The sequence below is a fragment of the Solanum dulcamara genome, chromosome 6 (genome assembly GCF_947179165.1).
Source record: "Solanum dulcamara chromosome 6, daSolDulc1.2, whole genome shotgun sequence".
NCBI classification, from domain to species: domain Eukaryota; kingdom Viridiplantae; phylum Streptophyta; class Magnoliopsida; order Solanales; family Solanaceae; genus Solanum; species Solanum dulcamara.
The window spans coordinates 76,256,854-76,282,012 of NC_077242.1; the positions used below are offsets into that span (position 1 = coordinate 76,256,854).

The 25,159-nt window shown below is 30.2% G+C and overlaps 3 protein-coding genes across 3 annotated transcripts; 1 reads left to right on the forward strand and 2 right to left on the reverse strand.

Annotated features, from left to right (window-relative positions):
- Positions 1-324: 324 nt before the first annotated feature.
- LOC129891594 (UDP-glucuronate 4-epimerase 1) lies at positions 325-2,002 on the reverse strand. Its single transcript, XM_055967005.1, has one exon. The coding sequence runs from the start codon at positions 1,861-1,863 to the stop codon at positions 595-597; it is 1,269 nt and encodes a 422-aa protein (XP_055822980.1). The 5' UTR covers positions 1,864-2,002; the 3' UTR covers positions 325-594.
- Positions 2,003-8,487: 6,485 nt separating this feature from the next.
- LOC129893114 (putative glycine-rich cell wall structural protein 1) lies at positions 8,488-9,150 on the reverse strand. The gene has a single exon (XM_055968609.1). The coding sequence runs from the start codon at positions 9,071-9,073 to the stop codon at positions 8,666-8,668; it is 408 nt and encodes a 135-aa protein (XP_055824584.1). The 5' UTR covers positions 9,074-9,150; the 3' UTR covers positions 8,488-8,665.
- Positions 9,151-12,757: 3,607 nt separating this feature from the next.
- LOC129891596 (uncharacterized) lies at positions 12,758-19,392 on the forward strand. Its single transcript, XM_055967006.1, has 8 exons — positions 12,758-12,916; positions 14,541-14,663; positions 14,774-14,869; positions 16,596-16,683; positions 17,312-17,396; positions 17,511-17,574; positions 17,662-17,751; positions 18,973-19,392. Exons 2-8 carry the CDS (start codon positions 14,553-14,555, stop codon positions 19,018-19,020), a joined length of 582 nt encoding a protein of 193 aa, XP_055822981.1. The 5' UTR covers positions 12,758-12,916; positions 14,541-14,552; the 3' UTR covers positions 19,021-19,392.
- Positions 19,393-25,159: the final 5,767 nt, after the last annotated feature.

Sequence of the window (25,159 nt, forward strand, 5' to 3'; positions counted from 1 at the left end):
AGCATTATTTCATATAAAGAGTGTAGATAGTGTTCAGAATGTAGATTCAACAGAATTTTGTAATTTTAATTAAAATCATATATACTTGAAGTTATCCGTCTTAGAATAATATCAAAATTTTATGTGCACTTCGACTATTTTGTGCAAACAAGAATCATTCAATATGATTCGATCGTCTTATACATACTTCGATCATTCATAAAATACTTGTTACTAATAATAGCAATACTTTAGTTATTAGATATTGTTATTGTACTTTGTAAAAATTATCACATAAAAAAGCAAACAAGAATATATATACACAAAAAAGTAAAAGACAATATATGAGACAAAGAATAATAAACTTCTTTTATCCTTTACAAGGAAAGTAACAACAAGTTGTTCTAAAAAAAGGGGAAAGGGAGTTTATCAAATCTTTTTCCCTCCTCTTTCCCCAATAATAATAATAATATAACATTAATAGTAATTTTAAAAAAAAGAATTGGTATTCACCTTTTCTTTTCTTTTTTTCTTTTTTTTTCTTTCGTGATTCATAAAAAAAAGTCAAAAAAAATTACAACAAGAATTTTTTTTTTAAAAAAAGTAATTATCAATTTACAACTTTCCTTGATTATAGCCATAATAAGAGAGATACCACCTAACAAACTTTTTCAACCCGGTTTGCAAATCGGTTGTGGGTTTATACCCGAATTCTTTCCGGGCCGAACTTATATTCGCATGGGTAAACGGAACGTCGCCGTTTCCGGGCATTACGACGAAATTCTTCTTAGCTTTAACCTTCAAATGCTTCTCCAACATACCAACCATCATCGGAACGGTAACCGGGGACGTATTACCCAAATTAAAAATCCGATACAGAGCGGGTCCCCGTTTCTTCCCACCCGACCCGGTGCTTTTACCCGAAGTATCAAGTGACCCAATACACCCTTTCACAACATCATCAATGTAGGTAAAATCCCGGGCCAAATCGACCCGATTTTTGCCCCGATAAACCGTTATCGGTTTTCCATGTAATATGTTTCGGGTAAAACTGAAATACGCCATGTCGGGTCTTCCCCACGGCCCGTAAACAGTAAAGAATCTTAACCCGGTTATCGATAACCCGTATATGTGATTATAAGTGTGTGTAATTTCTTCACCGGCTTTTTTCGTCGCGGCGTATAACGAAGCGGGTTGATCCGTTCGATCCGATTCGGAAAATGGTACTTTTTCATTTAACCCGTAAACGGAACTGGAGCTCGCCCATACAATCGAAGGTTGCGGGTTCGAATTCTTGCAAACTTCGAGAAGGGAAACAAGGCCGGCGATGTTGCTGTGAATATACGAGCCAGGATTCTCCATCGCGTAACGAACTCCAGCTTGAGCTGCGAGATGCATTACGTGCGTGAATCGACCAATGTCAAACATCTTAACTAGCAGCTTCGAGTCGTTGATGTCTCCTTCGACGATGAAAACTCCGTTTTCAGCTAGTAGTTTTTTCCGAGCTTTCTTCAACGACGGATCATAGTAATTATTGAAATTATCGATTCCCACGACTCCATCGCCTCGTTTCTTCAATGCGATGGAGACGTGAGATCCGACGAAACCGGCTGCGCCGGTAACAAGTACCGACATTCCGCCGTGAGAACGACGGATCTGAGCGGAGTTAATGATTTTCTTCTCCCAATGATGACCGTGTGCAAAATACCGGTTACCGGAATCCATAAATGACTGAAAACACAAATACGACGCCGTTAAAGCTATCAAAAACAATGCCCATAGAAACATTGTGCTTGTTGAAGCAAAACATCTGTGAAAATGTCGATTTCTATCCTTAAATTTCCCCGGTGTAGAAGGAAACAATTCTTCCTCTAACGACGGCATAATTTTATATGAGTTTTTTAGTAAGATTTGATATGAAGAATTGAGACAAATTTCTATTTTTATTCTTTGAGAAAAAAAAAAAAGCAGATGTAGATTACAATTTGATGAAATTGTGGGCCTGCATCTGCGGATTGAAGAAGAACAATGGAACAATATATATAGTGGGTGACCACAAATAAGGCGACAAAAATTTTAACGCGTGAACGCGTTAGGGAGAGAAAAATAGGAGAAAAATTAAATTTGTTTCAGTAAATAAAGAAAATCACAACTAGAAATAAGGATACAACCAATGCCAAGTAGTATAAAGTTTTAAAAAAGTAAAGTTTAAAAACATAGGGGATTTGGATTTTTACAGCTTGTTTGGACGGTGACATTTCATGATATGGTATGGTATAATATGATTAGTAAAAAAATTATGTTTATTTTGATTGTTTATTTAATTACATGATATGATATGATTTGATTTCATGATTTTGTAACCCTGAAAACTCACTATCAATTTGGTGGTATTTCATTATTTACTTTTTATTTTTTTAATTATACCTTTACTTAATTTTAAATAATTCTAATTTACCCTTAATTAATTGTATTTTTGTAAATTTATCAATTACGATAAAGTATCATATAATCAAATCAAACAACAAAATTATCATTAAACAATAGCAAATCATACAGTCTATTCAAACGTAGTATTGTACTGTACAGTACAATATCATACCATACTATATAGTACTGTACATTATGAAATGATGAAAAACCACGATTCAAACAGAGTGTTAGTGGGGTACCGAAGGGGGGGGGGGGGGAGGGGATAACAATGGGATTATAGGAGAAAATTCAAATTTTTTGATGATAACAAATTTAGTGTAATCTTTATAAATGGGGGTATGGAAATTATAGAGTGTATTGTATGACAAAGAGGTTATTTTTGATAAAACTCTTGAATTCAAATTTAAAATTTTTAGTTAAGTATAAAGGTCATTTTAGTGTAATTTTATAAGCGAAATATTTAAAGATAAAGTGTATGTAGAACTTATCTTTTATCTTGAAAAGATAAAAAGGTTATTTTTGATAAAACTCTTGATTCCTTTTTTTTTTTCCACTCAGAATTAAAAATAATAATGTAATAAATCTAAATTCGTGCAATAAATCAAATGAAATTTAATTTCATAGTTCAAACTCAATTTTTTTAATTAAATTAAAATTACACTTGGTCATACTCCATTTAATAGGCAGTAGAGTAAAATCTTACTAAAACTTTTTTATATATATATAAAAAAATGATGGTTTAATTTAGTCCATATGTGGTGTAAAATTGTGTTTTTTTTTTTTTACTTTTCTAACTTTGCTCAATTTTATTTGAAGATGGTGTAAATTGTTTATAGATCTTGATTTAATGATTCGATATTCCAAAGAATCTTGTTTCAATCATTATGTTTTCTCCTTTTTGTAATTTGTTTTTTACTTTTACTGTTTATAGATACACTTACTCTTATTCCTACTAATATTGTGCCAAATAAGGTATATTATAGTTTCAATTTACATGTAGTGCAAACTCTTATAAACTGAAATTTGCTTCACCCCGCATAATAGAATTTATTGTTTTCAACTCGCCGTCACATAATCTAAATCGAATTATATTACTTTATTATACTTAAAAGATAATTTGTGATTAAGTATATACATTTCCTCCTCCAATTCGAAATACATAATTTTTGAACTTTCTAAAATTTAGTTCAAAATAAATGATTGAAACTAAAGTATTAGTTTCTATTTTTCTAAATTTATTCTTATTTAATAAATTATCAAAATACATTTTTAGAAAGTACTTCAATATTTCTTATTTTGCATGAGTTTACGATAACAAAATGCCCTTCATTAATGAAATTTGGAGAATATAAAGTGTGTATAGACTTTACGTCTACCTTATTAATCGCAAAGCTAAACTATGGATAATATTAGATCCTTTTTTTATTTCTTATCTCTTTCACGTTTGTATTCTTTCTTCTTGTTTTTTACTTAACTGGTATATATATGTTATTTCATCTATTTAAAAAAGAATGATCTACTTTTTTTTTTACTTTGTTTAATAAAGAATGACACATTTTTTTTGACAATATTTTAATTTTACTTTTCACGTGAAATGTTTATGACTACAAAATTAAAGGACATTTTGATATATTTAACATAACTGATAACTTTAATTTAGGATCACAAAATTAAAAATATTTTTTTCTTTTTTAAATTCTATGTCAAATTAAATTAAGTTATTCTTTTTTAAACGCCGAAAATAGTATAATGAGGGGTCATTATCAGTAAGTGAGTATAAGTGAATATCACTTCATACACGTAAGGATGTTGTATTTAAAGTGAAGTAAATGCTTGACCTTATTTTATATTAGATTTCAATTATCAAATTGTCTGTTGCTATCATCAAAGAACTGTTTAATTTCCATAAATTGAATTAATTTAATTTAAACACGTAATGTGTTTGTTTACCTTTGCCAAATTGTTGTTTTTTGGTGATGATTTTAATATTTGTCGAGTTGATTTGCCAAAAAACAAGATGAATATCAATAAATAATGTTTAAACATATATTTATCTGCCTTGAGGAGAAAAAAACATCATCCAACATTTTTACCAGTAAATTTCATTTTTGGATTTTGAGATATATAATTGAGAAATACTATTTAATTAGTTTAAAAATCGATGTGTTTTGGTCCCTAAGAATATATATATTATATTTGATTATTTGAATAACTATATTGCCGTCGAATATGAAATAATAGTAAATATAATAATGATACAATGTCGTTATGTTAATGAAAATCGAAACTATAAAATTGCATTACTTTAGAAATTTCAATAATTCATTGCACTAATATAAGTTATTCGATTTTACGGATATTTCAATTCCGGCGAATAATGAGTCATTAAGAATTAGGATATGCTTCTTCAAAATAATACTTATTGCGTGCATGAGTATTAAATACGTATAATGTGATAATTAACATAACTTATAAGCAAATATGAAGTTTTCAAGTATTTTATATATTTATTTTAATTAAAAAAATAACTTCTTTAGTGGGAAATCATCGCTCATAATGACATATTCACTGTTTTTTGGAATAAATCTTGACTCTTCAAAAAGCTAATAATTTCAATTAATGTGAAAATATATATCAAAGTGAACATACTCTTTATGTGGAAATATTTCCTCGTTTACCACTTATTCTATAAAAAAACTACTTGTATTAAATGTATCTTAATTCATTATTGTCTCTTTAATGGTAGATAAAATTGCAAGCGACAATTACACATCATTAACTAATTAATTAATAAAGAATTAACCTAAACAGTTGCTCACGTCTCACTCAATCGCTTAAATTAAAATAACCGACAGATATATAATATATGTATAATTAGAGTTCAAATTATGTATACGGTTAGAAAAGGTAAACAATGAATCCAACCAATTATTTGAGAATAAATCCCTTAATTAATTTATACTCTCTCGGTATCAAAATTAGTGTCACTTTAGAAAATAGCATTAATCTGAGTCTTAATTATCAATCGTAACGATAATTTGACTAATTATCAAACATGAAAATAGTTCACTATTTTTCTTTTAAAAAATACTCGCAATACAGTGCTCCATTTGCTCTGTATAGATCGAAGGTCTCGTTATATATTATTATTTTATTAAACTCTCGCTATTTTAGTAAATACAAAATATATGTTTGCTCTATCGGTTAGTTATAATAATCGAAATATGGGACCCACATATATAATTGAGAGTAATTTATGAGTGACACACAGAACATGGACACCATTTTTTTGAGCCGGTTTGGTACAACGTGACAAACAGTGTGTACAAATAATTTATTGCTTAGGTTTTCTTTATTTTATTATTATTTTGACCGACTAGTTCACCACCGGTTGAACCGGTCACTAATTTTTTCTATTATTTTCTCGTTCACATTTACTTGTCAGCTTAAGCTTAAGATAACTCTTATATTTAATCGAAATATATAAAAATAAGTAATTTCAGATTCTAATATGAGTTTTATATTTTCAACTAAAACAATTGTTGTTGTAGATTTCTTTTATCTGTAAATATGTCTTGATTTTGATCCTCTAAAATTGAAAAAAGAAAATCGTGTTGAAAGTGTCAATCTCAAAATGAACACTGCAAATATAAATTCGGATTAATCGACTTCAATACTGATATGGACATCAAATGAAAAATGAATAATAAATTCCCAATTTTACCCCTAAGGACGGTGGCAATGTTGTCGTACAAGCCCACGTTGTCTGTTTGTTTTTTTGTTTCAGTATTAAAAAAAAGTCTATTTGCCAGCTTTATTTTGCAGTAATAATCAGTACAACCTGAATATTGACTTATATTTTTTTAATTAATTAACATATAAATTATACTTTTAAATGCCTTGAGGAAGGTTCTATGAAAGTGTGAGGATTGAACTTACTATTTTATCATGTTAAGTTCATAACTCCAAAGAGCAATTAACTCTTGTGAGAGAAATTCCAAAAATATCGATGTTCAATCGAAAAATTAAAATATTCGATTATTAATAGATGAATTAAAAACGTCGATCACATAAAAAGACGATCAAGCCCTAGCTTTCAAGATTAAGCTATTTTTATTAGTTTTAGGTTATAATTTCGACAGAAATTTGAAATCTGAAATACTTAAATGTTAAAACGAATATTCGACGTCTATTATAGGGAGTTTTTTTCTAGGTTATTCTTTTATAATTAATTTTAGTAAGTTTATATATATATATATATATATATATATTTATTTTTATTTTTTATTTTTATTATTATTATTTTTTTCTTCTCAAAGAAAGGATTAAGATGCCAACCTTTGGTGGTTGGATTGAGATTAATAAAATAAAATAAACAAAGCTTATAGAATAAAGTTGAATGGGAACTTAATGTCGTGATTGCTTTAAAGTAAAGTCTTCTTTTGACCTAACTACTAAGCACATTCTATCTGTTATTATAATAATGAAAAAAAAAAATATCACTAAAATAGTACATAATTCAATAATTATTTAAAATTTTATTTGACATTTCTTGATACATGCCTCAAAACAAAACTCACTAAGCTTATAGTTACTATATTTTGACTATAACAAAGATAAAAGTGAAATATGGTTGAACTCCTCAAACCAAGAAGAGCTAAGTTATGATTTATGAATAAATAATAATTAATGAAAAAGGTGTAGCATAATAAATGGATATAAATTCTGACTCTGATGAGATAAATATACATCCAGTACCATATGAGCTGTGATGTGAACTTTACATTTACTACTTCACTAGTTTTCATTTTCTTATTAGTTGTTATATTTAGCTCGTCAAAAATTAAATCATATGAATTTTAATTAATATTTAATTTTTTTATTTAATTAATATAAAAAAATTCAAACAATTAATTCTACGGTTAATATGGCTGATTTTTCGGAAATGGTAAGCCAATGATTTAGGAGCGATTTTGGTTGGTCATCATAAATTTTCACTTTTTTCCGAAATAATTTTTCCTTTTATTTTCAAATTAATGTTTAATTATAAAATTTTCAAATATAACTACAAGTTGGATTACAAATTTGAAAAAACTATTTTAAATCCGTTTTCCGACACCGTTTTCATAAATTCTAAATAAAGTGTTCTGTTTTATCATTTGCAAAAATGTAACTAAACACAACTCCATTTTCAACTCTAACTTCGTAAATTTCAAATAAAGATAAAATATTTGAAATCTATTGCTAAACGCCAACTTAGATTAGCTAGAAAATTTACTAATAGTAAAGTATTTACGCCAAATTAGCGGTTTAAAAAAGAGACTATTTGTCAGTTTCTTCTCATTTTTTATGATTGGGCCCTGGCCCATTTAATAACAACAATCTAATCTTTGGGCCTTGTTTATTTTCATAGTTAGCAGGCCTTGAACTCTGCAGAATTTAGGCTGTATGGCCCTATTTTCTCAATTTCAAATACTCATTTTTTCCAAGTAAATTTTTATGGAATCTCATAGTATATTAAATTTGATGAAATTAGGATACATCCAAAAATGTTCTGATGTAGTTCCAGTTTCGGATACATCATTCAAAGTCCCGATGCATTGCGTAAAGTAATGAATCCGACCGATACATCACGTAAAGTGATATATCCGAAAATATGAGAGTGTAGGAATTTTTGTAATTTTTTCAAAGGATAGGTAATTTTAGAGAATACGATAAAATAAGTTGTATATTTAGGTAATTTTTTCTTTTTTCAATGTAATCAAATATTGTCTAAATGTAACAATTTTACGAGCGAAAATTATTATTTCACTTCGACATTTAGGAGACTATAAATCATTTAATAATTTGGTATGAACCTTATTATAATTAACACTAAGATTCGCTCCCTCCAATTATATACTAGAACTAAATTTTGTACCATAGAAACTACATGAGACATGATATATATAAACAACAATAATAATAACATACTTAGATTTTACCTCTATCTTTACGGGGATAAAATTATTTCCAATGACATGATATATACCTATGTAGGAAAAAAAACTTTTAACATAAGGTGAAGAATGCATAAAACACAAATCAAACATTATTCCTCCCATTTAAACCTTACAACACAAAATACAATGATCAAACCAGTAGTACAAAGTTACATTACATAAAGACTTCACCATAATATTTATTGCTTGATTTTTTTTTTTGAGGTGGTGAGGTTTTTTTCACTAGTGAAAAATGACATGCATGCATGGATTTAGTTGCCACCATTTCCTCCACCATATCCTCCGCCGTATCCACCTCCGTATCCACTACCACCAGATCCATCTCGATTTTTTGATCCAGAACCGGCTCTTGATCCAGCGTATGACCCTGCAGATGAGCCTGCCTCAGAACCACCACCTCCACCTCCTCCTGAGGAAGATGAACTAGAACTAGAACTCGAGCTTGAACTTGAACTTGATCCTGAACCTGAGCCAGCTCCTGCACCAGCACCCGAACCACTTCCACCACCTAACCCTAACCCTATCCCAAGACCAACACCAACTCCTACACCACCCAAATCTAACCCTAAATCCATCCTTGCCACTCTACTTTCAGACAACACAATAAAGCTTGAAAAAACAAGCAAAACAAGAAGGGAAAAAGCCTTCACCTTAGCCATACTTGAAAAATATAGGACCAAAATAGCAAAGTTAATGTTTGTGTACTATTTTTAGCTACTTGTGCTATGATGTTTTTCTTGAGAAACACATAAGGAATGTTGCTATTTATAGTTGTAGATACTAATTAGGTAACACCAAAACAAGTGGACCACTAATTAATGTATAAGTTAAAGTTAAATATACCATTACATAAGAATTTTTTACACCATCCAATCACTTTTACAAGTTGCAGATCTTAACATCTCATATTTTCGAGATTATAAATTTTACATTTTAAGATCAATTATCTATAGATATTATAAATCAATTTTAAACAAAGGTGCATATAACTTAAATTATTAATGTATTATACTCTGAAAAAACTACGTTGATTTTTTATTTTTAAAAAATGGGACCAAAATTTGTGGATGAAAATGCTAAGCATGTCTGTCCAAAAACAAAGAAAAAAAGAATGCTAAGCATGCAATACAAAAAGGTTATTGGAGTGCTGATTTGAAGGTGTAACTCACAATTCCACTATGGTAGTGGAGTATTAAATTTTTTTTTTGTAAAATATTATAATAGAGTTAAATAAAATCCCGTATTTTAAGGCAGCTTACATATACATATTATTTATAAAAATATTATTTTTATCAATGTAACTATTTCTGATAGAGCTCGATTCATCGATTTCTTTGGTCATAAATCCTTGATTATTATGATTTGTCAATTTTTCCTTTAAAAAACACGTGTTTTTAGCAGTGATAGTATATCGAATATTTTGTAATAATAATAATGTATGTATATAATTTAAGTTTCTTTCTAATAATACGTAACCAAATACAAAGTGGGAATATTATAATACAAATGAAAATATACGTGTCACGAGGAGAATTGATTAGTAAAATATTTTAGAAGGAAATTTAAAATTTATATAATATTGTTGAATGGAATGATGAGAAAGATCACAAAAAGGATATAAATAATATATAAATAGGAAAGTAAAACTAGAACTTTCTAGGTGTGAATTTAATTAAGTGGATGTAGTTCTCTAGGGTATATTTAGTGCAAAAGTCAAACGATATAATGTATGGCCATTTGCTATAATGGAATATTACTATTTAGATCAAGATTGAAATGTGACAAATCGAAATGGGAAATTGATAAGTGGTTGAATTGGTTAAAAATATAATGGAGTACAGAAAGGATTACATGTATTATAGGCCAATATTCAATTATTATTTTTTTGGCGCTCCATAAGTAGGCTATTAAATTTGAGTCAAAAACCTATCTATGCATGAAGGTTTCGATTAGAGTGAAAGCCCAAATAGATAAAGTGAGAAGATCTTGATCGAAAGCTCCGGTCATAAATAGGGAGAGAGAATAAATTTTGATCAAATCAATCGAAAATATCATCATCTGCTAAGGGGGCTAATCGAACAATCAAGTTGGGCTAAGCTTCCATGTCACAAAATCTTTCTTTAGCCAAGAATCCATTATTGATCGAATTGGGGCGGATCTAATTCATTGGCAAATGAAAAATCTATCATTTTAATACTCAGAAAAAAAACTTAAAAAAGAGGAAGAGTCACTAAGACAAGAGAACTATAGGTAAGCAAGCAAGAAGGATAGGTGGAAAAAAAAAAGGCGAGGCATTACGAATCTAATATTTAAAGTTTTTAGCAAGAAGTTTATTATACTCCTTTTAAAATTATATGTTCATAATTTAATATTTGATAAAATAATAGTGATTTTTCACAAATATACATATATTATATATATGTATAAAATATTTAATATAGCTGAATCTGTAAATGATATAAAATTGTGTGTAGCTTTTTGATAGAAAAGGCGGTCACAGTAAGAAATGCCTTTTGGAGAGGTCCGTTTGATATTCAAAAACTGCTCAGCAAGGGCTGGTAAGGTTTTGCGCGTTGTATCGAATTTTCTCCAATCATTAAAGTAAAGGCTCGATGTGGGGAGGACCTCAGCTCCGTACGCATAGAAGTACAAACAAATAGAGTTCAAGTCGAAAGTCGGGTGAAAACCTCCTACTTCACAGCGGGAGATCGAATATAGTATGAAAGCTTTCTCTTCTAGTTTATATATATATATTATTGATTTCAACCATCTTTTATCTTTCTAATCGACCGTAAAAAGTAAATGATTTCAGAACGGCTACCAAAATTATTACACCCAAACGACAAATGTGCTTACCATTTAGAAGTTCAGGATCATGATACACAGAAATGAATACTTACTTATAAACTGAATTCTGACAAAATATGATATCTTTTACATAAAATTTTGTATGCCTTATTATACATATATATTATCAAGGCATAATACATAATATATTCTTTAATATAGCATCAACTGACATTTATGCCCTTTAACTTTACATGTACATAAATAAACACTTAAATTTATATTAAATTGAATAGATAAACATATGCATCAAATTAAAAAACACGTTTATATATTATGCTCATTATGAACTTCAACAATTTTGTATCTTTCTAAAGACCCCCCAAACCAAACCAAACCACTTAGGTGTGAATTGATTGTTTGGAAATGCATTCCTAATGAAAACTTGAGTGCTATTTTTGGTTGTGAATGGAAAACACTAGAAATGATGAGAATACTGGAAAATACTACTAATAAACATGTAAGTAATTTCCTTTATTTTTCAAGAACCAAAGAGGGTGTAAATATTATACACATTCTTGTGGATAAAATTCTAAACAAGTATATAGAAAGTAGGAGGGGAAAAAGATAGAAAGTTACTCTCGTTTCTTATATTAGTAGAAAAATCTTAATTTATTGGGCCTTCGAATACAATGAAATAAATTTTAGAAGCTCAGATTATTAAGTCTTCATCAAAGCATCTTTTACTTTTAATAGGTTATGAATTAGATAGACAATATTTTCTATGAATCTATATGAAGTAATATCACTTTTTTCATTGAGTCTAAATAAAAATAAAAAAATTTCAGTGATCGATTTGATATAACTAATAACTCACAAGATAATTTTTTTTTGTTAATTTCTTATTACTTGTTCTTACCTCAAAGTACTTTTTATACAAATAAAAATTCTTTTTTACACGAGATAAGGAATATAATTTAAAAATAAATATTTTTTTCCCAAATGTCTAATACAAAACAAAATACAGCTTTTCAGTTTTGTCTAAATAAATATTCATATTAATTTTAAAATATGAACACTTATTTATTACTTGCGGGAGGCAATTCTCGTAGTCTAGTTATTACAAATATAATATGAAAAAATTACCTAAATACACAATTTATTTTATTATATTTTTTATATTTTTTTACCATTTACAAAAATTTACAAATATCTCCACTCTCTCCTATTCTAGAATCCATCACTTTACGCGATGTATCGATCGAATACATTATTTTACACGATATATCAAGATGTATCTGGATTACACCAAATTTAAAAAATTTCTGTAATTTGAATAAAAATAGAAATATGATATACTAAACTTTTAATTTGTGTAATCTTTTCATATAATATAATATCCGAAATTTATATCAATTCAATAAACATACTACACACAATTTTTTCATACATTATTATCTTAAATTATAATTAATGAATACACATTTCTATTTTATATATTAAATTCAAATCGTTTTTTTTATATTATTGAAAATTAAAAATTGTGTAATAAACAAATCCCTAATTCAAAAATTTCAAAAACCTTAACTGAAGGCTGCTGCTAAAAGAAGAACTGAACGTCGCTGAGCCTCTCGCCGGAACCTCTAGCCGCCGTCACGTCCGACGTGACACTGTTGGTCAGCAGTCGTCGTGGACGTCTTCGCTGAAGCTTGGAGGTATTGTCTGTGACTTATAATCAACTGAAAATTCATGTTTTTAAGGATTAGTTAGTGATAATGATTCCTTTTTTTATAAAGCTATGAGATTTGTTTTCCCCAAAATAAGAAGAAAATTGGGAAGTATTACAAGAAATAATGTATTAATTGAGCTATTGTACTATCGGAGGCGGAGTCCGAATTTGAAGGTTATGATTTTTGAACTTGTTACTAAACTCATAGCTAGTCTTTATAGTTGACCGGTTCACAATTAAATATTTATATGCATTTTATGAATACAACAACAACATATATAGTGTAGTTGCACAAAGTGAGGTCTGGCGAGGGCGGTGGGTAATCAGACCTTACCCGTACCTCAGAAGTAGATAGGATGTTTTTGATAGACCTTCGGCTCAAGGAATACTTTGGAATATTATGAATATAAAAAATACCTATTTTTCATGTTCTATTGATTGATGCTTCTTTTTTTTTTCCTTAAAATTGATGGCTAAATCTATGAGCACTTTTCATATGCTTATAAAGCTGTCTATGCCTGATTTTAACTTTTAACCTTGCCATCAAATATGTTCAGTAGCTTGCCAATGGTGATATATCTTTTTCTGTTGTTAACCTTGCCAAATACAAGGTGAAACTGCTGGAGTGAAGTATCCAATCATAGCCCATTATACAAATACTTAATGCTCTAGTGAATGCATATGAGAAGCATGGGAATTTTTAGAATGGAGAGAACGAGGGCTCTACGCTCATAGGGGCTATTGTTTGCTGGGGAGATAGGCCGATACTCCTCCGTGTGTGTTGCTAGATCTCATGTACATAAGGCCACAATGTGTAACTCAGTTAGCTATTACCTTTAAGTTCTAGTTTCAGTTGTCTGCTTACATGTTCACCTTACAGTTTCAGTCTTTAGTCTATACATTTTCTTCTTGGTATGTTTATCCCAGAATGTCTCGCCCTGCCTTCTTAAGAGGTAGCCTATGAGAGTTACTGTGTATACTTCAGAGATACTTAGCTCGTTTAGGCCTGTTACGTCATGTGGAAGTTGTTGAGTACGCATGGGACGAAGCACGTGGCTACGAGCAGATGTTTTATATTTAGTTGATAGGCTCTATTGATTCATACCAGCAGTACCAGATCTTTCCCCGTTTTTTACTTTTAGATATTTACATTATTCTTGGGGGATGCCCTGAAGCTTCATATATTCAGATTTTAGTTAGAGGTTCATGACTTGCCTTGATAGACGTTTTGAAGTTAAGTTTCTTATTTCATTTGATTGCAATATTTAATCCTGACATTGGTTTTATTTCAGTTATTGAGATCATTACAGACCTCAACTAGATAGTATAGGGTTCACTCAACGGGTAGTAAGGGTTGTGTATCAATCACATCCCACCCTAGTTTGGGGGTGTGATAACCAAGGCTAAGAATTTTCTTTGACGGACCCTGCATGGATCCTTGCTGAAAACAAAAAATAAAAAATAAACTTGCTATAGATTAAAAAGATCCACATGGGATAAAGAGCCATATCTTATAGTCTTTGTTTTGAAGTCTACCAAATTTAGACTTTTCGCAAGTGTGTATTTTTGTCTAGGACTTGATAATCTTTTTGGTGTGTATCTTGCTACAGATTTAAGGAGGCATGTTTTATCTGAGTGAAATAGAACACACACTGAGGTTGCCGCCTCATCTCCTAAACCTTCCACTCAATGAAGCAATCAAAGGAGAGCTTGAGGGTCTCTTCGTGGATAAGGTTCATTTTCTTCTTCTCTTTTGAGGTTGCATTTCTGTTTTCAGTCCATTTGCCAACTCAAAAAGATTTGGCATCATTACAAGACACTAACTTATGGACACGATGCTAAGGTTATTGCAAATTTGGGCCTCTGCATATCCATTTACGATATTCTCTCCGTAGATGATGGTTTTATCTATCCAAGTGAAGGTGCCTCCACATATACGGTATTTTACTTGCTGCTGCAGTTAATTATTCTTAGTTTAACTTGAATGGATTGTACAAATCATTGTCCCTCAAGAGAGATTCCCATTTTCCAAACCCGTTCGTTGTGCCCCGTACTAGGAATTGAAAGTGCACGTTTTCCTTGCTCTAAATTTGAAGGGTGATTATGGGGATCTCATTACTGGGCAGGGATCCAAAGCGACACAACTTTGTTCTGAATTATATCTTCCCACTTCACTGATCCAACCAAAAAAATTAAAATGAAGAAGCTAAATCGCTCCTCAATTTTCTTAAAGAATAAGAGATGTGGATAAGTATAAGTATCTTCGGTCTTCAATATTTCTGTTACAACGTTCCTTGATACGATCTATATAAATATCTGATGTCTCATTGATTAAGAAAAAGTGCTCAATATCCTTGTTTTTGCCTACAACCAAAAGCTTTCAATTAGAGGAATAATGATGAATCCTGGCTCGATAACATAATAACCAAAGACACTTATGTGTCAACTATTTTCCGTACTATTGATTTTTTCCTTCAAGGCCAGAGTGGAAATATCCAATAGTTTTGCATGAAGTTGGTGCAATGCCATCTAAAAATATAGAGAGCATATACAACCCTGCAAGGGTAACATGGAGCAAAGTCCTTAAGAAATATAGCTTACACAAAAACTCAACTTAATCAGTTAGCTATACGAGCAAAGCTGAATCAGTAGCTAATGGTTTCATCCTGTAAAAATAACCTTTAAATTGATAATGGACATTTACTCATCTTGATAAAAGATGGATATGTGGACATACTAGGAGTGATAAGATTAGGAACGAGGTTTTTCGGGAGAAGGTGAGAGTGGCCTCTGTGGCAAACAAGATGAGAGAAGCGAGACTGAGATGGTTTGGGCATGTGCAGAGGAGGTGTGTCGACGCCCCAGTTAGGAGGTGCGAGCGGTTGGATTTGGGGGCTATGTGGAGGGGTAGGGGTAGACCGAAAAAGTATTGGGGAGAGGTTATTAGACAGGATATGGCGCAATTTCATATCACCGAGGACATGACCTTAGATAGAAAGGAGTAGAGATCGCATATTATGGTAGAAGGCTAGCAGGAGTAGAATGTTGTCTTGTCCTGTAACGGTTTAGGGTTGGTCTTAAGTCTAGGCATGCCAGTATAGTTGTGTTGTTATTGCCCTTTGATTATCACTTTATTTGCTATTGGTATTGTTCTTGTCTTGTAGAATTTGCATCGCTTTTTCGTTTTAGCCGATATGGTGTATATATATATATATATATTGTTGTTCTCTTTTTCTTGGGATTGATACTTTTGAGCCGAGGGTATTTCGGAAACAACCTGTCTATCTCCATGAGGTAGTAGTAAGGTCTGCGTACACTCTACCCTCCCCAGACCCCACTTGTGGTATTTCACTGGATATGTTGTTGTTGATAAAAGACCAATCAGGCTTTCGAGTGTATTGGCATTTGAAAAAGCAGTTGTGAGATCCTACTTACAGCAATGCGCTTAAGAGTTCCAATGACATCTTTGACATGCTAATATGATGTTCTTAGTTACAAAAAGTTCCTTAATAATTGTATAGTTTATGAGCTAGTTCTGGACTAGCATTTCGGTGGTATTAAATGTGTCATGTGACTGAGGGCTATCATCAATCAGCTTTCTATTGTTTGTAGTGTCTTTTGTGATAACATGTTCATTAATACAGAAAAATCATGGTCTCTTGCAGGTCAAGTTTAGACTGGTAGTGTTTCGCCCATTTGTAGGAGAAGTAATAACTGCTAGACTCAAAGAGTCCAAGGCAGAGGGTTTGCGCTGTAAGCCTTGCAGAATATTTACAATTCATTCTCATCTAGTTTTCCTCTGTTGAAGTTCCTGTCATATATGTTGTGAGACATATTTAGCCAAGTATTACAATCTGCAAGAGAGCTATCTAGCACCCGGAAACTATTAGTTTTTTTAACCATGCAAACCATATTGAAGGATGTATGGTTCATAGTTTCTTATGGTGTAACACATAAACAATCACTTGAACCTGGCCTCAGCTGGTAGATAAACACTCCAATTTTGAGTATGCACATCTATACACCTCAACTTGTCTCTACTGTGTCAGTTGAACACTCCAACTTACAAAATGATTATTTGGACACTTCCAAAATTTATGTGACATGTCAGCATTGCGTGTCCACAAGACACAGTGGAAACGAGTTGGAATGGTTAGTTGCTGATTGAGACCAAGTTGAGGTATCTAGATGTGCATTCTCAAAGTTGGAGTGCTTATTTGCCAGTTGAGGCCAAATTTGAGTGTTAGTTTATACATTATGCCGTTTCTTAATGATTTAAAATATGTTGTTTGTGAAGTGAGATATTCTCTTTCTAGATATTCTACATCCCAAATCTTTCAGACAATGCATATTAATGTTCATTCCATTTTGTGCTTGGCAGTGTCACTTGGATTTTTCGATGACATTTATGTACCCGCACATCTAATGCCAGATCCATCACGTTCTGAGCCTGACCCTGATCACAAGTAAGTATTTTTTGTTGCAGCGTCTAATTTTGTGGTGCGATCTCATGTACTGATCAGTCTTTCTGAATCATACATCTTAAGTTTCTTTGCATATGGTTTTATTGTCCATTTCAGGAACCAAGTTAGGTGGATATGGACGTTTGATGAACAAGATTATCCTATTGATGGCGTAGATGAGGTTGTTAGACCTATCAATTTTGCTAATGTTGCACCCTTTTGTCAAATGATGTACGTTAAAATTTGACATTGATTGTATAAACTGCAGATTAGGTTCCAAGTCCTTAATGTTAGTTATCCATCAATGCCTCTTGAGCAAGATAAAGATTCAAAGCCATTTGCACCAATGGTCATAAAGGTATGTCAATTCCAAACTTCATTCCTGCTGTATATTATTTTTTCCTTTCATACCGTTAAATTGTAGTTGAGTCGCACATATTATAAAGGAAAATGTCTTGCATAAATTTAAACTTCAGAGGATTTAGTCATGGAATTTTGAATGAAACAATGTTGTTTATCAGTAGCATTTGGTCACACTAAGTAGCTGTATCTTGAAATCGAGGTAAAAATTGAATGATTATCTTCAGTAAGTTGACAGGGGAATTAAAATTCTTATGGAGTAGGTCCTTTAAACATTGTGTGGGATTCATGACTCAAACTAGAACTTTTTTTTAATATTGGTGGTGTCCTTTTCAGGTTGCACGCCTTGGTTATTTCATTGGTTACCTACTACCTTCCACCAACGTAGCTATTGGATAACTGTGCTATCAAGGCTTAGGCAAATAGAAAGAGATCACCTAATACTTTTTGTCTTTCCTGGGATTTGGAGACTTCATTGGTCTAGAGGATGGGCGAATTTATAGGCTTTAGTATGGGGAACGTGAAACCATGGTCACTCCATAAAATTAGATATTTTATATATATATTTTATAAAATTGGTATAATATTATTTGTTTGGTACCCATGCTACAAGAAAATTAAATTGTGCACTTGGTTGAATGTTGAGTTATTTGTCTAGAGGACTTAGAGTCCATTCCCACTTAAAACATTTTTCCTTCTTTTTTAGTGGTGCATCCTTCTTCTAGAAATCTTAGAGTCGTCTCTAGTCTCGAGGCAACACCCTTGGGTGCAAATTGAAACTTCCGATGAGGTTACCTTAACACCCTGAACTATAATAGTGAGAACTCTAATGGAAAGATTTGGAGTGACTATGGATACCTAATAATCTCATATCAGATATTTACCTAGACGGTGTCAATGGACGATCAAGAAGGCTCGTGGGCGACTTCCTTTTTACTTTTGAGGGTACTCGCTTAAGGTCGGCCCAAGTAGTCGTGGGTGTACCCAAAACCTTGTAATCTCATACCCGTGATCCATAGTAGATAATGTCATTCATGCCCTTTTGTTTTCTTTGCAATGTTGAAATGAGCTTGTCCCCTTTTATGTAAATCAAAATAATCTTGCATTTTGGTGGGTGAAAAATTCTCCTCTGTTTTTTTAATTTCTCAAAAATATAAAAGGTTTAGTTTATGCTTGTTTTATTAACTTTAAAGTTCTATTTTTTTTGGTATATTACTAGGGATCTCTTGATGCTGATGGTCTAGGACCAATTTCATGGTGGATATAGCAGAATTGCTGTAGAATCTTTGACTAAGAAACTATATATATATATATATATATATATATATATTGTTGTTGATGGAGAAAAATAGTGACTGTAATAGTGTAATTTTGATATCATGGGAGAGCAGCAAAATGAGCTAAAAGAGCTGTTTTCAAGTAGTGTTTGATCGATTATGTATTAATCAATATTCGATTGATTGGTTTGAGGTTATCGACACTGTCTAAGACACTTTGATAGAAAGGAAGGAATAGTTTGTATTTTTGGGGGGAAAAATCATCGCATATTCCTCCTATTTCTTATAAAAGATATTCAGTCCGTTAGAATAGAAATTAAAGAGGATATTTATGTTTGTTATACTTGTTGATCATCTTCCATTCAATGGAATTTTTTTCAATTCAATGAAAGAAGTTTTCATGTTCCTAAGAAAATGGAATAATCGAGAATCTCGAGTTACTAGTCAAGTTGCTAAAGTCGTTAAAGTAGTGATAATCATGTTAATAAAGTGGCCAATTTCATTCGTTTGATGTCCCTTTGATGTCATTGACATAATAAAAGTCGTTTTTAGTCCATCTCTTTTGGTGTTAGGTGAGGCTTGTGATTGTTTTTCAAAATATTTTACTAGGTAATCTAAGATCCTTATGCATGAAGTTAATCAATTCTTTCGGTGTGGTTGGACTCTATTATGGATTCCTGTCTACATCTTTCATAGGGCCCTCTTATCTCTTACTTTTCTGAGCAACACTTGATTTTATTACGGTACAATTTATGATGTTCATATTGATTTATTATGCACCTTTGCATCTAGCATTGGGTAGACCTCATACGATAACTATCCTAACTTTACCATATCTTTTTGGAGATTCAACAGTTGATACTGGAAATATGATTAGGTGCCATGACTTTTTTGTAGTTTAAATATACACTCCAATAAGAAAGATTCAAGAGTTTTGATCGTTTAAAGATGTGTAGTTATGTACACAATTTATGTTATATATATATAGCCATATATTTACAAGCCTTCACAATATTTCTTGACCGTCGATCGATGTTATGTTGATGTTTAGACTGGTATTTTGATCATCTCTTGTATTTTTTGATAATAAAAATTTAACTTGTCTTGTCGACGTTAAACTCTTTTGAATGGTGAAATATTGAAGACATGGACACATGATAATTATTTTTTTGTGGTGAAATATTGGAGAAAGAAAGATACATGGAAAGGAAATTGTTATTTTTAGAAGAAATTAGTAGCAATTAATTAAGGGGAGGAACAAAATTTTGTGATGAGCACTTAATAAAAATGATATAAATATATCTGTTATATCTAATTTTTTATTTTAACCCACAAAACAGGAACACACCATTTTCCTTTCTTTACCTTAGACTATTTTTCTTGTTTTGTTTCTCACCGATGTTTGTTGTTTGTATTAGACACGATTAAATTTGAATTTGTATCAAATTTTTTAAAAAGGGTTCACTATGTTGGAGGAAGCATCCACATTTAGTGATTGATCGGCTTGTTCACACAAATTAGATGTATTATCACAAATGAGTCACATGCAGGTCTGACATATAGATCTAGGCAATAAAAAATAGAGCACACGAAGATGCCAATCGTTTTCATTTTGTGGATGTTCCTGACAGAGGAAAAGGTTGTAAATGATTGACATATAGATCTAGGCAACAAAAATAGAGCACACGACGATGCCAATCGTTTTCGTTTTGTGGAGGTCCCTGATAGAGGAAAAGGTCGTAGGTGATGGCACATTCTTGCTTCTTATCTAGAGAGGGATATCAAAATACTTTTTATTGGTTCTTACATTAAGGGTAAAACTCTCCCTAGTAAAGTCGATTTCATATTCAAGAGAGCTCAAAATCAAAAATTTCTAATTATAGATGATTGAATTTTTAATTTCTTATTACTAATTCACTAGTTATAAACAATGGATAAATATGAAAAGCCTATTGTATATTTGAATGCTTCTCTTGATTGAGAAAATAAAAAAGAATGCTTTTGTGGATTTTTTGAATTACCTTTTAATACTTTTTTCTTTATATGATTATGAATTCATGTGTCAATTTTTCACATAATACAATATTCTTAAAGGATTTTCAATTTAAGTTCTTTATAAATTTAAGAATTTATTCATTATTTACTTGCTTTAAAAGACAAAATATTTAGTTCATCTTTTGCTTTAAATCGCAATTTATTTAGTTAATCTTTTGCTTTAGTAGGTAAATTCTTTAGTCCATCTTAAAGGATTTTATGTTACGAAATAGTTATTCAATTTTTTTGGACTATTTCATGAAGTTGTTAAATATATTTTTTCAAGCAATTTTGACATAAAAGACAACGGACATGCTCTAATAGCCTTCCCTGAGCTTTCTTATCTCTTATTCTTTCTTAGAGGAACCAAATTTTCATAAATAATAAAAGAGTGATAATAATACTTTTAGTCCTTCAATTATTAATAAATTCTAATATCAATCCTCTTAATATATGATTAAGCACATTTAATCTTTGATGTATTACAAATAATTTTTTAAATTTTTTATATACGTAAATATATTATATTTAAATTGTTTTAAAAAACATTATCACTTTCAAATATGAAGTAACAATACAAACTTAGCATATCATACATGTAGTTAGATAATATAATAATAGTATATACATAGATAACGTGTATTAATCTTTGCAGATTTATAAGAAAAGGGATCAAAAGTGCACAACATTATTAATTGACGCTAAATATATTTATTGTACTAAGGGGTCGTTTGATATAAAGTATTAGAGAAAATAATACATATATTAATTTTGATATTTTAAGCAAAAAAACCTTGATATTATTTAATTTCTTATTTAGTGGTATTCAATCTATGTATAACTATAATAGATGCATCTTATTTGGTCCTATTCTTATATATAGTAAATCACGACATTAATAATACCGGCTAAAGTTCATATCCTAAAGATCTATTTGGTCATAAAAATTATTCATTTTTTTTTGAATTTATTTCCATTTTATTTGAAGATCAACATTTGATCATAAAAACACCCAAAATCCTGTTTTCACGTCAACCAACTGAATATTATTCACAAAAACTATAATCAAACACTGTTATGTTGGAAAAAGACGGTTTAAAATTAGTTTCAACTTTTTAGAGAAAAAATCAATTTTAGAAAAGAAGAATCGTCACTTAATTTTTTTAAAGAAATTAAAAAAACTTAATTTAAAAGACCCTAACAGAATTAAGTCTTAAAAATTCAGAGAAAAAGGTACGAGGTTTTTATTTCCACTTTGAGAAGGTGTTAAGCATTCAAAGTGACAGCTAACGACGTTTATCCGACGATTTGAAAAATTATTTGACTAACTTTTGAAAATATTAATTTAAAAGGACAAGAAGACTTTAAAATTATTTTTTTTAGAAAAATGATCAAACTTAAACATTTGAAAATAATATACATGTGTATAAAAAAAGTAAAAAAGTTTATCAAATGACTAAGTAAAGCTGGAAAATCATTTAAAGAGTAAATTAACATGAATTGATTTATCTTTAGGGGAATCTAATTAAGTTAAAACAAATTTAAATTAATATCTAAGCAACCATAAATAGCATAAGTAAATAAAATATTATAGTGCGAATCAATATAAGTAAACAATAAATAACACATAAAAATATTGTCCGACACTTAATTTTTGTACTCCTGGACTAAGTTATTGGGCCACCTGCGCTTTGAGCTTTTGGCCCAATTCTATTGTATATCACAGTTGTATATACACCGTGTATCAGCGTATACAACGATCAGTTTTCTTGTATATCAGATATACATGGATTGTATATCAGTCGGTTTGTGCTCCAACACCTGTAAAGACACTTAGTAAATGTGTTAATAATAAATAAATAATAATAATAATAATAATAATAATAAATAAAAAAAAACGTCTTATGAACATGGGAGGCCTTGAAAATCGACGGGTAATTTCTTCATCGGCCAATTTCAACTTGTAATTTATAATATGTAATGTAAACTTAAACTAAAATTTTCGTCTTTTAAAATGGAGAGACCTCGAAAATCGACAGAGATATTTTTTTATTGGTCAATTTTAACCTACAAAAAAATAATATATATTCACGGTTGATTTAAATAAAAATTTCAAAGGGTAAACAATTCTCTAAATACAGAGCAATAACCAAAGTGAGCTAACTCAAAATTAATCATAGCAATAAAATATACATATATCATTAATAGTAGGACAACAATAATAATAATAATTTAAAACCCTTTAATAAATAATCTAACAATATGGAAAGTAATAGCAGTAAGTATAAAAAAAAGAACAAACAATGATACAATAAGCGCGTATCAATAAAAATATCATATATTTGAAATTATGAATTAATCAATAATTTTACCCACTACATATATCACTTTACATAAAACAAAACAAAACTAATGCTCTATAACTAGATAATTCATTAGAAAAAGAAGAAAATCTAAAATCAGTCCATTAGCAAAAATTATAACTAAATGAAAATATAAATTAGTCCGTTCAAACAATATAACATATATAAACTTAAACTAAAATTCCGTCTTTTAAAATGGAGAGGCCTCAAAAATCAACGGAGAGATTTTTTCATTGGCCATGGAACCTGAAAACAGTTTAAAAAGGAAACAAACAAAATTGAGGTAAAAGAATAACATTAAAGACGTCTTAATTAACTAAAAATGACCCAAACAAGAATAGTAAACAAAAACTTAGCGGAGAATCATGAATAATGACCGAAGAACATAAAAACACAAAAAACAATGTCTGAAGTTTGAACTTCTCCGTCCAGATCTGAAACGGAATAAAATATATGTGGAAATACAACAAAACATAGCAACAAGAACAGCAAAATCATAAAATAAAGTGAAGCAACATTTACGTCTAGTTAGATTTTGGAGTGAAAGCTCAAACCTCACAAAAAATGAAGTGTGTTTGGCTGAAAAAGAAGAGGATTTTGGTGGTTGTTGGTTGGTTTTAATGGAGAAATGTGAAGGAGATGGATAAAAGTCGTGAAGAAGAGTTAAAATTGGTGTTATTTATAGTCAGAGTGAGAGAGATAGTGGAGAAGAATAAATATTATGGGTGTTGTTTTTTTTCTAGAAAGAATTAGAGATGAGAGAAAAAGAGTTTGAAAATGGTTGTATAAGTATAGAAAATTGTAGTGTATAGGTGTTGGACTTTTGTTATAGTTGTTGGTGGTGTTTTTTTTTTTAGGAAGAATAAGAGAACAGAGAGAGAGATTGAAAATGGTTATATAGGTGTAGAAAATTGTGTGTGATTAGTGGGGTAGGTAAAATTGTGTGGAAAATTTGTGTGATTAGTGGGGTAAGTATAAATGTGGGAAAAATTTAATATTTATCTGTATTTTAATGTATTCCTAGACTGTGCTAAAACTACTAAAATGAATATGAACAAATATAATAAATGACATGTAAAAATTCAAATTAACGAACTATGATAAAAAATAGCTATAACTAATTTTTTTTTTAAAAATAAACTGATAAAATCTTCATTTAAGGATAATTATCGATAAAATTAATTTAAAATTGTAAAAATGCATTTTAAAACTATTTAACAAAATAAAAATTAAAAGTATTAATTTTACAAAGTCAGACCAAAATTGGGTGTCAACAAACACGATTCTATATTCAACTCCAACTTAAAAAAATTCAAAAAAAATAAAAAACTTGTTTGATTTCTATTGCCAAACATCTACTAATACATCCGATTCAATTCTATTCCTATTCTAATATACCCTATTCATTTAATATAACATCGATGAAAATTAATACCAGCATATCTCATTCCAACATTACTTATACCATAATAAACCATGTTTAATACTATTCTTATATACGACTCCCGAAGGAAATTTGGAAGAAATTAAAATTCATCATAGGGATAATTACGCCACATGGCCATTCGACAAAAATAATTACCAAAAAAATGGTCATTCGCTTTATAGGCATGTATAGTCCATATATATTTCATGTATAGTTAAACTATATTCAATGTATAACTTTTGTATAAGTAATTTATATTATATAATCAATGTATACTCTCTATAACTTTTGACAAGCTATATTATA